Below are 15,263 nucleotides of genomic sequence, written 5' to 3'. Positions count from 1 at the left end.
TTTATTGATAAAGCTAATCACAGTGCAGTCCTAACACTGAATCTAAGTCCACTGAATCCAATAGAATTAGAAGGGTGGAACTCTTAGGACTACACTTTTAGTAGCTCAAATACTTTTCCCTTTGCAAGCTGAAAATCAAGGCTTCTAAAAAGTCTGTCTTCTATTACATTTTGTATTCCAGCCCCCTTCCTCCAAGGAGTTCAGGGCAGCATTCGTGGCTCTTCCTTCCTTTGTTTGATCCTCACAACAACTCTTTGAGGTAGGACAGGTTGAGACTTGACTGGCCAAAGGTCACCAAATGAGCTTATGGCTTGAGGCTGAATGGCCATTAAAAGCAGGGTCTCCCTGTCCTAATCTGATACTCTGTACCACACAGAATGCATAAACTAGCTACAATCTGTACAAATGAGATTCAAGCTCTTTTGCTTTCCTGTTAGAAAATATACCCCAGTGCTAGAAGAAAAAGAGGAGGAGGAGATTGGTTTGATACCCTGCCCTTCACTCGGAGTCTCAGAGCGGCTTACAAACTTCTTTCCCTTCCCCTCCCCACAACAGACACCCTGTGAGGTAGGTGGGGCTGAAAGAGCTCTTTTGAGAACTGCTCTTGAGAGAACAGCTCTGACAGAACTATGGCTTGCCCATGGTCATCCAGCAGCTGCAAGTGGAGGAGTGGGGAATCAAACCCGGTTCTCCCAGATTAGAGACTGTGCACTTAACCACTACACCAAACTGGCCAAAATGCTAGTCCTGGACAAAGGACTGCTGGCATCAAATCACAGCAAGATTATGAAAATCAGTGGGAAGCCCTTGGTACCCTCCCCCCAATTTTATTTAGTAGGACTGTTATTAATCAAATAAAACAACTCTCTGTGTGTTTACCTGACTACCGAGGAGGAGGAGGGACTGAAAACGTAATAAGAGCCCAGTTCAGGGAGTAAATGAAAGAATTCAGAAGTGGTTCCTGCTAGAAAACTACGAAGCGTATTTGGTTTGAAGCCCTTTCCCCTCCCTAACTGTAAGCAGCTATTTTGCAGTAGCCCAGTCCATTACACATCAATACTGCTCACACAGTTAAGCAGAAATATAGTATGGTGGCGAAAAGTGGTCACACCAAGCGTAAAAGTACAAAACAGTTTATTTTGTCGGGTAAAAAAGAAGCACAGGTTGACTGCCAAGGAATATTGTTTCTACCCAACCGCCAATCAAGAGCTTACGAACAAAGTAAAAAGAGAAAACAACTAACAGCGCTATGCCGTTTGAAAACCGATCTGCATCCAAATCACAAACCACTGCCTTTTTATCTCTTCCCCCATGATTTAGACTTTTGTGGTTGCAAAAGCAGGGACAGATACCAACTTACTTATTGCCATGTTCTGAAGTTCTTCACACTGCAGGGGAAAAAAATTAATCCCCTCCCTCCCACACAGCCCAGCAGTTACTACTGCCTTATTTCCTCACTAATTGTTGACTTCACATGGATTTGTCTAGCAATATGCAACCTGTCGTCTCTTAAGAGGGTTATTATCCTGCTCAAACTGTTTATATAAACATTGGTTTCCATTCCGAGGCACTTACAGTTCATACTAGCTTCTCCCCTCCCCCTCGACCAAGGAAGTTCATACTAGCTTCTCCCCTCCCCCTCCCCCATCAGAAGTGATCATTCCCCTTGCTTCTTGGGCTCATATTCCACCACCCCCACCCTGAAAATATTCGTCTTTATCTCAGGGGTCCAGGGACAAAGGATGCCTCAAGCAGCACTGAGTTGTGGAGCCGATGTGGTGGCTCCATAGCTGCCTTGGTCTTCTGCTATATGTGGGTTTTGCATTTCCTGGTATCCTCTGTTCTTGCAACGCCGGACCCTGTAAACAGCTATCGCAATGGCTATTGCCAAGACAGCAATCACGGCCGTCGAGATTCCAGCAACGGTGCCCCCACTTGGTCCTGAACTCACTTGGAAAAGTTGGGCCATCTGCATTTCATCTGTGGCATTGGCCAGTCTCCAGTTCCCGCTTTGACGTATCTTCACCCAGGCCTGGCTGTCGTCGGAGCTCACCAGGATGGTCTCGGGAAGGCTCGCGTTGGTGGACGGCACGCGTAAGAAGGGTGGCAGCTTGACAGGAGCCAGTCGCTGGCCAAAAAGTGTCCCAGCCTGCAAGCAATAGAGGATCTGGCAGCCGTCGCTCAAATAGGCCTTGTGTTGGCTGTATCCAGTCGGGCACTTCATGGGGAATTTGGTAGGGGAGTCCTGGTAGAAAAAGTCCCGGAGGATCCCGGGGCTCTGTCCTTTCAGCAGCCCAGCCAAAGGGTTGCCCGCCTGGCAGCTAAAGAAGCCACCAAAGGGCACGGCAAAGCGAGATCCCATCTCATAATCGCTGCTGATGCACACCTTGAGGTTATCAAACAGGACCAGTGGGAAGAAGTAGGATGGGCAGGCATAGGTCCTGGACACCGGGTTCTCCTGCCCAGTACTATACAGCCCTCCAAAGAGGACACCTGAGCCCTGAGGCACTGTTCCTGTAGCAGCACACCAGTAGGCACTGAACTGCACCGTGCTGGCATAGTAGCGGGTGCCACACACAGACTCGCAGCAGCTAAAGAAGAGCCAGCAGGAATGACACTCCTCGTGGCACTCGGTTTGGGGCTTGCTGGTTGTACGTTCCTCTCTGTGCAGCAATACAGAGGAAAAGTTGCCAGGGCAGGAGTAGCCGCCGGTCAGTGGGTTCTGGGTACGGTAAGTCAGGCAAAGCTCTTCCGTGTTCCTGCCGGATACACCACGGCAGTCCTGGAAGACTCCCCCAAAAGTGAAGTTGGTGTTGGGTTTTTGGCACGACCCGTCGTCCACATTAGCTTGGAAGTTGAAGTTGCCCGAGTCAGGCTTGACACAGCCCGGGTGGGTGTTGACAGCGTAATAGAGGCGGATGGCATTCTCCACCACAGTGGCCACTTGCCTTACGGTAGGTCCTGGTAGTTCCGGCAAGGCCTCGGGGGTGATGAAAAACGTCAGAGGCAACCCGGCTTTGCCTATAGCCACCAAATGGTTGGGAATGCCCTCCTGCCACTTCTGGAGGGTGATGCCAGGATAGAAAGGCACACTGCCCCAGCCTTCAATCTTGGAGTCCACGGTGTTCTCCAGGTAGCTTTTAGTCATCTCGTCTTGGATCTGCACCGAGCCACCGATTCCCACGTTGACCTTGCTGAAAAATGTGGCCGACGCGGAGGCAGTGACTCCTCCTTTCTCTGTCTCTTTATCCATCACGAAGCTGCGCTTCACCTGGTCCTCTTGGATTAAGCTGGCTCCAGCTTCCAGATCTGTGAGGACGTGGGTGCCGTAGTTGAGGACAAGCATCTCTGCGAGGTACTCGGCGGTTCTGCTCTGGTTGTTCTCCAGCTGGTTGCCGATGTCCACAAGTTGGTGGCGGAAGTCCTTCTGGAAGGCGAAGGACGGACGAGCTTTCACGGAGTAGATGTGGTACCGTGCCTGCACCCGTGTGGTGATCGTTTCGTCGTAGACATTGTGCATCTTGGTCTTCTGGGAGCCCTCTGAGAACTTGCCATTCAGCACAGAAAGGAAGGAAGCCTCCGCGTTGACAGACTGAGCAAAGGCATCTGCGTAGGCCATCCAGTCCTCGATAAGCTCGGAGTGCACTTCCACTGTGCTCTTCTTGAGGGGCACCACAAAGACATCGTTAGGAATGAGGTATTCACCATCTTCGGTGGTCCTGCACAGGGAGTAGTTGAGGCTCATCACTTGTCCCATCTCCACATTGCGCAAGTTGTCCCAGCCACCTCCTGGCAGCACTTCCAGCACTTTCAAGCCGCCAGCAGCACTCTTACAGGCCTGGAAACCGACATCATCCGCTCCTGTGTCCTCCGCCCTCAGGAAAATCAGAAGGGGCCACAGCCAAAGCGCCATCGAGGAGGGAGGGGGAAAGCAGTAACTTGCCCAGTCCTGGCAAAAGAGGTCTCCCGTCCTTTTGCCTCCTTCCACAGCTGCTTTATCTTTCTCAAAGGCACTGGGCTTGTTCACACTGAGATTGCTTCCTCTAAAGGAAGTCAGAGGTTTTTTAAAAAAAAAGAGGAACAGACAAAGGGGAGGGGGGGGAGCTTCAGCTGTCCAATCCCTTTGTGGAAGGGAAAACCTGGCTGGGTGTGCTTAGCCTCAGGGGGATTTCATGAGTCGGGTCATCTGACTTCATTCTGCTGTCTCCACACAAAAAGAAACGAAACTTGCCGAGGCTTATCTTTAGTGTAGTTTGCATCAGAGCTGGCTCGAATCCACTTTGGAATTTCCATCTTGTAGCAGAAAAAGAAACCACACAGCCCGGGTCACGGCATCCCTTTTTCCTTTTCTTTTTTTAACCAAAGAACAAGGGGAAAGTTTTGTTTTCTAGGCTTGCCTTGGCACCGTGTGCACCAAGGCAATGCTCCCTCTAAGCTGTGGAGTCATGTGAGCAAAAATTCTACTTTGTGAGCAACCGGCATTAAAGTTGTGAGCGAGCGATTTGGCTACTGCATATATTAGTTTGCCCTGGAGCCATCCTTCCTGAGCGGAGACAAAAATGTGTGAGCCGGAGGCAAAAAAACTGTGAGCTAGCTCACACTCACTCAGCTTAGAGGGAACACTGCGACCAAGGAACTCTCATGTTTTGTAAATCCTTCAGGCAAATTTGCTCTATCGTTTGCTCAATAAATTACGTGCTCCAGCAGTTGCTGGACTAGGGTATGAGGAAGCCAGCCTAGCTAACGGAAAGGGTGGTGGTTAATATTTTTGCAGGAGTTGGACGAAGGCCGTAGAGTCCAAAGCATCCATTTTCTCCAGGGAAACTGATCTCTCTAGTCTGGAGATGAGCTGTCATGACAGGAGATCCCCAGACCCCACCTGGAGGCTGACATCCCCTTACGTTCCCAGAAGAGAATCTGAATTGTAGAGGCCCCTGCTTGTCAGAATCATAAACCATTGCAAGCTGGTATGTGACAATGTTTTAATTTATGTAGATCTGAATGTGTTCCCCAGTGTGGGTGTGCCTGAGAGCAAAGACTTAACCTCTGGAGAATCATTGAGCATTTCCCTTCAGATGTAGCTGCTTGCTTGTTTCAACAATCAGGCAACTGACCTTCCTGAGGCCCAGTGACAAGGTCAGCAGCATGGGGGATTCCAGGCCTCCTCGATAGCTGATGTCGAAATGACAAACAAGGGCCAAAGGCCCTGCAAGAGGACATGCAGTGATGCCTGGTCCAAAGACTGGTTCCAGAGCCACAGACTTCTATTTGGATTGCCCCCAAGAAACCTGTATTTCAGAAAAGATTTGAATAAGGAACTGGTTTGACTGTTTGTCCTCTGCATCCCAGAATAAGGTTTGGACTGCCACATATCATACACCCCCATGTTCAGCAGACTCTCCCCTTCGAGGGGACCTATGCTGTTTCCAGGTCCAAAGTGTGGTTCTTCTGCCAGCTGCTCCAAAGCAGGGCGACCCCAAGAGAATCACATAGGCAGGTACTGGGGCCAGGCTGCACCCCAAAACAATCTTTGGACCACCCCAAATGACACATCCCCACACTTCGGAGACTGTCCCATGAGAGAGAACATACAGTGGTGCCTGATCCAAACACTGGTTCTGGCACCACAAGCTTCTATTTGGAGTGCCACCAAGAAGCCTATATTTCACAAAAGATTTGAATAAGGAACTGGAACAACTGCATGCCCTCTGTACACCGAAATTAGGGTTGGGCCACCGTACTTCATAAACCTTCACATTTAGGGGACTCTCCCCTTCGAGGGGACATGTGGTGTTTCCTGGTCCAAAGCCCAGTTCTCATGCCAGCTGCTCCAAAGTGGGATGACCCCAGAATAATCACACAGGCAGACGATGGGGCCAGGCTGCACCCCAAAACACTCTTTAGACCACCCCAAATGACACATCCCCACACTCCAGAGACTGTCCCCTGCATGAGGGAATACAGTGGTGCTCGATCCAAACACTGGTTCTGGCCCCACAAGCTTCTGTTTGGAGCACCACCAAGAGACCTGTATTTCAAAGATTTGAATAAGGAACTTTGCATCCCAAAATAAAGTTTGGACTGCCATACGTCGTACCCCCTAATGTTCAGGGGACTCTCCCCTTCAAGGGGACACATGCTGTTTCCTAGTCCAAAGCCTTGTTCTTGTACTGATTTCTATAAAGTGGTGTGCCCTGAGCACCAATATGTTTGAAATGCTGTGTGGTCCCAATATGGTTTCTCGAACTAAAATGTCATAGTACAACCACCGAGATCCATGGTTTCCCTTGCTTTAGGTATTCTCGGTCCAGACTGTCAATCATAATTGTGTTAAGTGACTTATTGTTCTGCACAGAACCATCTGCCACTTAGAAAGTTATTTTATTTTTTAACATTTGTGACATCTCACCAATGTGGCTAAAATTGTGAACAAAACAGTATAAAACGCATAAAGTCAATTCTCTCTCTTCAAGAAAATTGGAGAAATCAAGGGAGTGTTCCATGCAAAGCTGGCCATGATAAAGGACAAAAATGGTAGGGACCTAACAGAAGCAGAAGAGATTAGGAAAAGATGGCAAGAATACACAGAAGAACTATACAAGAAAGACCTCGATGTCCTTGACAACCACGACGGTATAATCACTGACCTCGAGCCAGACATCCTGGAATGTGAAGTTAAATGGGCCTTAGAAAGCATTACTAACAACAAAGCTAGTGGAGGTGATGGTATTCCAGCTGAACTATTCAAAGTCTTAGAAGATGATGCTGTTAAAGTGCTGCACGCAATTTGCCAGCAAATTTGGAAAACGCAACAGTGGCCACAGGATTGGAAAAGATCAGTATACATTCCAATCCCAAAGAAGGGCAATGCCAAGGAATGTTCAAACTATCGCACAATTGCACTCATATCACACGCTAGCAAGGTCATGCTCAAGATCCTACAAGCTAGGCTTCAACAGTACGTGGATAGAGAACTACCAGAAGTACAAGCTGGGTTTCGAAGAGGTAGAGGAACGAGAGATCATATTGCCAACATTCGCTGGATTATGGAAAAAGCAAGAGAGTACCAGAAAAATATCTACTTCTGCTTCATTGACTATGCTAAAGCCTTTGACTGTGTGGATCACAACAAACTATGGCAGGTCCTTAAAGAGATGGGAGTACCAGACCACCTCACATGTCTCTTGAGAAACCTGTATAAGGGCCAAGAAGCGACAGTTAGAACCGGATACGGAACAACTGATTGGTTCAGCATAGGAAAAGGAGTACGACAAGGATGTATACTGTCACCTTGCTTATTTAATATATATGCAGAGTACATCATGCGAAATGCTGGCCTGGATGAATCACAAGCGGGAATTAAGATTGCTGGGGAAAAGATCAACAACCTCAGATATGCAGATGATACCACTCTAATGGCTGAAAGTGAAAAGGATCTAAAGAGCCTCTTGCTCAGAGTAAAAGAGGAGAGCGCAAAAGTGGGCTTGAAGCTCAACATCAAAAAAACTAAGATCATGGCATCCGGCCCCATCACTCCTTGGCAAATAGAAGGGGAAGTCGTGGAAGTAGTGACAGACTTCACGTTCCTGGGATCCCAGATCACCGCAGACTGTGACTGCAGCCATGAAATTAAAAGACGCCTGCTCCTTGGGAGGAAAGCGATGGCGAACCTAAACAGCATAGATTATTTTGAACTATGGTGCTGGAGAAGACTCTTGAGAGTCCCCTGGACTGCAAGAAGATCAAATCAGTCAATTCTAAAAGAAATCAACCCTGACTGTTCCCTGGAAAGCCAGATAATGAAACTGAAGCTCAAATACTTTGGCCACCAAATGAGAAGGGAGCACTCACTGGAGAAGACCCTGATGCTGGGAAAGATTGAAGGTCAAAGAAGACGGGGACGGCAAAGGATGAGATGGTTAGACAGCGTCATAGATGCAACGAACATGAAATTAAGCAAACTTCAGAGGACGGCGGAAGTCAGGAGGGCCTGGCGTGATCTTGTCCATGGGGTCGCGAAGAGTCGGACTCGACTGTGCGACTGAACAGCAACAAAAAGTCAGTTCATCTAGCATGTATTTTTGCTGTGATCTGTAGATTTATTGTTCCCAGTCATAACTGTCCTTTTCTTTGGATGGTCTGATGGTGACCAGGAAACAGCATATGTCCCCTCGAAGGGGAGAGTCCCATGACATGTGGCCCCAGTGTCTGTCTGTGTGGTTATCCTAGGGGTACCCCACTTTGGAGCAGTTGGCACAGGAAGTCAGCTTTGGACCAGAAAGCAACATATGCTCTTTCAAAGGGGACAGTCCCCTGAACAAGGGGATGTATGATTTATGGGATTTATTTTTGGGGCCACAGTGGCTCAGTGGTTAAGACACTTTGCTGCAGACCGGAGGGTCAGTAACTTGGCAGTTCAAGACCGGAGTGCCGCGTGACGGAGTGAGCTCCTGTCTCTGGTCCCAGCTCCTGGCAATGTAGCAGTTCAAAAGCAAGAAATTGCAAGTCGATAAATAGGTACCACTTTGGTGGGAAGGTAACAGCGTTCCGTGCGCCTTGGTGTTTAGTCATGCCAGCCACATGACCACGGAAATGTCTTCAGACAGCGCTGGCTCTTCGGCTTGGAAACAGAGATGAGCACCGCCCCCTAGGGTCAGATTCGACTGGCTTTTGAGCCAGGGGAAACTTTACATTTAAACCTTATTTTGGGGTTCAGAGCTTTCAAACTCTTTCCAATGTTTTTGGTTTAATTCATGAATGTGTCACAAATAAGGAACAAATAAAGAACTGGGAACTGGGAACCAACTTCAGCCTCCTCTGCACAACTGACTGCATTCCAGGGGCTGAGCTAGGGTGGGCAGCTCTGGGTTGGGAAATACGTGGAGATTTGGGGGGTGGAACTTGAGGAGGGGCTTGGGGAGGGGAGGGACTTCAATAGGGCACAATGCTACAGAGTCCACACTTCAAAGGGGCCATTTTCTCCAGGTGAACTGATCTCTATCACCTGGAGATCAGTTGTAATACCAAGAGATCTCCAGCCATCACCTGGAGGTTCAGAGAACAACAAACAACTGTGTGAGAAAATGTATCAAAAGTGAACTGTATTCAGTAAAGACTAAGAATGTGCAGCATATATCTGTCTGTAGTTATTGACACAGTCAATTTCATATATCCATACAGAGGTACGAAAACAATTGACTCGTATGAAACCAATTTCTATACAATAATAAAGTCCAATAGGAGAAGTATGTAGAACATTCCAGATTGGTAATCCAGAAATGACAGTTTCAAAGTAGAATCAGGAAATCCACCAAGAATTTCTGAAGAATTTCTCTAACGAGTATAGGGCTGCCAAGTCCCCCCGGGGGGCGGATTCCCCCCCCGCTTTGGAGGCCCGATTTCCGCCACCGCGGAATCAGGCCCCGGGTAGGGTTGCCAGCCTCCAGGTGGGGCCTGGGGATCTCCCGCTTTTACAACTGATCTCCAGCTGACAGAAATCAGCTCCCCTGGAGAAAATGGCTGCTTTGGAGGGTGGACTCTATGGCGTTGTACCATGCTGAGGCCCCTCCCCTCCCCAAACCCCACCCTCTCCCGGCTCCAACCCCAAAGTCTCCAGGTATTTTCCGATCCAGACCTGGCAACCCTAGCCCTGGGGGAAACCCCACCCCGGCGTGCACGCTGGGGCGGGGCCACAGCCATCTGAGGGGAAAACTCTATGTTTAAACTTTATTAATAAAGGAGGGAAAGTACAGGCACAACAAGGTTTTGAACCTTTGAGTACCCCCAGCTCTCCCTAAGGTTACAAAGGGAGACATAAGATTTTATACCCCCTATGACAGTTAGAAATAAGACATAATTATTGGTTCCATCAAAGTTTGTCACATATCCGTCACACCATTCTGATTGGGCCCGAACCCGTGGGTTGGATTTTTTCAGGCAGAAATATACCTCCTTCAGTTGAACAATGGGCCTTCTTCTTCCCAGGCTATGAAGCGATAAAAAGTATCTAATGTAACAGATATGAGTACAGCATGCAGTACGTTCTTCATCTAACGCAAGCGAACTGACATCAGGGACATGCGCAGTTACAACTGGGCACTATAAGCAAGGCCATAAACCGTCCATTACTGCCTGTCACCATTTAGTATTTTACCCAGAATGCATTTAAACATTGAACCAAAGTGAATATCTGATTGATTTGTTACTGTGATTAGAATCATCAAAGGCACTTAACTTGGATCTCTCATTTTCAAAATTTGTACCATGACACTCCTTCCCCCTGCTCTGTGTCCGCAGTTTTCAGTGACCTGCCAAGCTGGCCTCAAGTATCATCTGAAGAGATCACAGCACTGATAGGCCAACTTAAAAGAGGAAAGGCCCCCGGCCTAGATGGCATCCCCCCTGAATTTCTGAAGGAAAATATAAACTGGTGGGCACCCTTCTTAGCACACCTATTTACTTACATCGATAGAACAGGGAGGGTCCCAAGTGACTGGGGGGAGGCGGTGGTTGTTCCTTTTTATAAAAAGGGTAATCAAAAGGATCCTGCAAACTACAGGCCTATTAGTCTACTTAGCGTCATTAGCAAATTATATGCCAAACATCTCCTAGAAAAACTGACGCTCTGGCTCGAGCAAGAGGATATAATAATACAGGAGCAAGCTGGGTTTAGGCAGGGTAGGTCAACAATGGATCACTGCCTCCTTTTACAGCATCTGATTGAAAAATATTCTGGCAAGGGCCCTACGTCACTTTATGCTGCCTTTATTGATCTTAAAGCGGCCTTCGATTCCGTTTCTAGATCTATGCTATGGAGTAAACTTGAAGCCTCCTCAATAGATAGGAGACTTCTAGCCCTCATTCGTGCCCTCCACGAACATACATCTTTGAGGGTTAGATATTCCAGGCTGGGGCACTTGACTGATAGAATTCCCACCTTAAAGGGAGTTAGGCAAGGCTGTATGCTAGCTCCTGCTCTATTTAATTTTTACCTCAATGATGTTGTTGGGTACCTAGATGATGCAGATCTTCATCCCCCCAAATTGGCTCAGCGCTCTATCACGATACTGTTATATGCTGATGACGCTGTTATTCTTTCTAGAACCCCAATTGGAATGAGAAGGGCAATTAAGAAGTTCGCTTGCTATTGCAATGAGCAGGAGCTGGATATAAATTATACAAAGACAAAGGTGATGGCCTTTGGCAAGAGACCCAAACTAAGGAAGTGGAGGGTAAATGGGCAGAACCTCGAACAGGTAGCTAGTTTTCGCTATCTGGGCATGATCATCCAAGCCTCTGGATCTAGGACTGCCCATAGCCAGGCAGCTGCTTGCTCGGGTGAAAAATCCTCTCATGGCATTCTTAAGTTTTTTAGCTCCCAAGGGGGCTATTTTGTACCACCAGCTTTAAAACTTTACAAGGCCAAAACACTTGCCCAGATGCTCTACGGAACGCTGCTTGGAGCGCCTCCATCTAGCTATGCTCCTTTGGAGCTAGTCCAATCGAAATTTTTGAGAGCAGTGCTCCAAGTTCCGAGATGCGTATCCAACGCAATGGTACGGCTAGAGACTGGCATGCTGAAGGTTGAAGCCATGATTGCCTTATACTCCATCTTCTATTGGCTGAAGATCAATTTGAACCTCCACCAACCCAGCCGCCTGCTCCGTCTCCACATCAGTCTACCCCAGCTGGGGAGCCTGACTCTTCGGACCCATCGATATCGGGTTCTGATACCGAGCCATCCGAGGCTCCAATGTCGCCCCCCCACCGACGTCTTCCAAAACCTTCCTATATCTCCATCAGATGCCTTGTCGTCCTACACTGACCTAATCAAAAGAATGGCCCATGCGTTGGGCTTGTCAATTGTTCAAAAGGATCCTCAGTCTACGGATTCCCTCTACGATATCGTCCAACTTGATACATCCTCAGTCGTAGAGCTCCCAATGTCGTCAGTATTGCTAGAAGCCGCAAAAACCCCTTGGCAAAAACCGTCATCCACCCCTGTCTCTAGTAAAAAGCTGGACCACATGTACCGCATTCAACAAACTGCGGCAGAGTTCCTCACCCATCCTCAACCAAATTCCTTTTTTTTTTTTTGGTAAACAAATTTTTATTTTCTCAGGAATACAACATATAAAACTTTTCATTCTATCAATTGTCTACCCCATTCCCAGTTCCTCCCCTCCCTCCAATGGCTTCCCACAATGCTTCCACCCCTGCTCCAAATTACTTCATATCATCAACAATATCAGTTTTTCATCATTACAATCTAAAGATAACATCGTTTGACTTAATATTGATCTAAACATATTAAGTTTTGTTTCACATCCCAGTTCTTTTCCAGATAAATTTTAAAGTCATTCCATTCTCCAAAAAACTCATCGTCTTCTTTGTTATTCAGTTTTTTTGTAATCTTATCCATTTGTGCCATGAACAGAACTTTTTGTATCCATTCTTCAACCTCTGGTACCTTTTCTGTCTTCCAAAACTGAGCATAAATCATTCTCGCTGTCACTATCAGGTACCAGAGTAAAGTCTTTTTAGTCGTATTAACTTCTTCCATTTTAAGTCCCAAAAGCAGAATTTCCGGTGCTTTTTTAAAAGAACATTTCAGTATTTTTTGCATTTCATTGTGGACTTTTGTCCAAAAGTCTACCGCTTTCTCACAAGTCCACCACATGTGATAAAATGAGCCCTCATGCCTCTTACATTTCCAGCATTTGTTTGACATATTTTGGTTCATATTTGCAATTTTCTTAGGTGTCATGTACCACCTATACATCATCTTATAACAGTTTTCTTTAACTCGCAGGCCCCATATCTTAACGTGTTGGAGTCACGTAAACTTAGGAGGGCATATACTCTGGCCAGATGCTCGGCCTTACCCTCTGCAGTTCTTGAGGGTAAATTTAAAAAAAAAAACCGAACAGAGAGGCTATGCTTGTGTGCGTTGGGGGAGATTGAATCTCAGGAACATGTGTTCCTAAGATGCCCGGTATTTGAAGAGGCTCGTACTAAACTTATTAATCCCCTTCTGGCAGGCACTTCAGATCAGGACAAGGTGGAGAACTTGTTTCTTAACCTTGAACACACAGCGCTCTATCAGATTGCGAAATTTTGTTCCTTGGTGGTAGAAGCGCATCAGCATGATGGTTGGCACTCGGGTTAGGACTGTTGATTTTAACTCGTACCGTTCCCTTTGGTAATATGTTTTATGCTTTTATACTATACTGTGTTTTATGGCAGCGCACTCTTAGTTTGGTTTTAACAAATGTAAAGTTTATATTGTTAGCACCTTTTACCTTGCTGAATTGTGGAAATTTTACTATTTGGCCATTGTAATTTATTTTTTTCTGGTTTTATATTGCTGGCTAATCGCTGTTACAATAAAATTCATTCATTCATTCACTTAACGTATGCACCATGGAAGTGTTAAGTGCACCTACTAAGTTAAACTGAATTAGTGGCAGAGTACAAAGTTTTTCATAAGTGGTGTGTACAACAGTACTGCGTAGTTCCGCCAGCCACTTGGACACGCTAGGGGTGGGTTAGGGACTCCCTAAGGAGAAGAAAAGGGGGCAGAACGGTCAGTTGCCAACTCTCCAGGGGAGCCCCAAAGATTGCCAGGAAGCCCCGAGGCGGGTTCCTAGTAATGGGGGGGTTAGGAGGCTGTCTCACCTAACCAAAGCCCAAGACAGGGACAGTGGTGGCAACGATACCAGGGGGCAGTGGAGAACAACTGCCCCTTCAGGTGCCAGGTCAGGCAAAGGAGGGGTGGGCAGAGTGGGGCCTGCCAGCTGACGCAGGCCCGTTCCGCCACAGTGGGTAATAACAAACATTTTTAAAATTGCAGTGTTTCTGATCACACAGTTACAGTTACATGAAACAGAAGTGCCATCTAGTGTTTAAGCGCTGAATCGCTGTGATAGAACCGTGCCAAACAACTCGTCATATGCAGGCAGCCACCTTTATAAGGACGATTCAACTCATCATATGCAGGCAGCCACCTTTATAAGGAGGCGAAACTGGAGCCAAGGGAAGCCGTCGCCAACGTGGAATGAAACAGCATCACAAGGCAGATGCAGACTGGGCCCCAGTCCCTTTATTTAATACCTTTATATTGTGCCTTTGCAGAAAGAAAAGCGTGTTAGACACTAGAGCCCGAGCGCCTGAGGAAACCTGGGGTGCGCTTCCGGTAACAAAACAAAAAAAAACCCCGCAAGTCGCTGTCCTCCAGGATTCTATAAGTGCCTTTCTACCCTGTGCCGTCTCTATGGTGAAAGGCCCCGCCGGAGAAAACCAAGTTCCGTTTTAGACCAGAAGTGCCCCTCGAGACGGCGCCGAGAAGCGGCTTTTGCTGGCCGTGCTGACGTCAGTGGCCAAGGCTCCCTCTAAGCTGTGGAGTCTTGTGAGCAAAAATTCTATTCTGTGACCTACTGGCATTAAAGTTGTCAGCGAGCAATTTGACTACTGCATAAATCAGTTTGCTCTGGAGCCCTCCTTCCTGAGCTAAGACAAAAATGTGTGAGCCGGAGGCTAAAAAACTGTGAGCTAGCTCACACCAACTCAGCTTAGAAGGAACACTGGTGGCAGCAGGGTAGGGTTCTCCAGCATGGGCTCTAGAGCGGGCTTAATGCCCCCTGCTGGCAGCGCCGTGCCGCCGTGCGCTCTAGAGGGCGTTTGTGGCACCCACCTGCGCAGGTGAGGGCAGGTGAGCCGGTGGGTGTGCACAGAGCAGGCAGCTCGGCGAAGTCTATGTGCTCATTTCCTCATGCTGAGGTGCAGCGGGGGCTAGTTGACTATAACTTCATTTTGCAGAGGGTTTTTTAAAAATACTTAAAGCCGCGATGGTTTTTCCGCAGTATGTGTTGGTGTCAAACCTATCTTTATCACCTCTCTGCTCAAAGGGCCCGGGGCTGTGTGAAATCTTATTAAATATGTGTAATGTATCCAGTCCAGACAAGTCCAGAGACAAACGAGCTTCGCTCCAAGAGACAATGGCCAATGCGGATCCTAGCCCGCTCCAACCAAGAGCCTATGGGACTCTCGGCCACTGTAAATAACCTATAGGGAAGTAGGGGTGTGTTTTGGGTGGCGGTTTCTCGGGGGATATAAGCTGGCCTGCGAGCCGGCCAAAGTCGTCTTGTTCCGGATAGAATAAAGTACGCTTTGCTGAAATCACTCTCCGTTTGTGTACTTTTCAATATGTAATACAAATATTTAAAATCAGCATCAAAATCAGTCCCACGCACACCTGGAGGAGG

General features: G+C 47.5%; 1 protein-coding gene across 1 annotated transcript; it reads right to left on the bottom strand.

The window, feature by feature from the left end:
• Positions 1-1,612: 1,612 nt before the first annotated feature.
• Positions 1,613-4,027, bottom strand: LOC107105892 (macrophage-expressed gene 1 protein-like). The gene has a single exon (XM_015405938.1). It carries the CDS (start codon positions 3,911-3,913, stop codon positions 1,748-1,750), a length of 2,166 nt encoding a protein of 721 aa, XP_015261424.1. The 5' UTR covers positions 3,914-4,027; the 3' UTR covers positions 1,613-1,747.
• Between the last annotated feature and the right edge of the window lie 11,236 nt (positions 4,028-15,263).

The sequence above is a fragment of the Gekko japonicus genome, unplaced genomic scaffold (assembly GCF_001447785.1).
Source record: "Gekko japonicus isolate JY-2015 unplaced genomic scaffold, Gekko_japonicus_V1.1 scaffold317, whole genome shotgun sequence".
Classification (NCBI taxonomy): domain Eukaryota; kingdom Metazoa; phylum Chordata; class Lepidosauria; order Squamata; family Gekkonidae; genus Gekko; species Gekko japonicus.
This window is presented reverse-complemented; position numbering and strand designations above follow the sequence as displayed.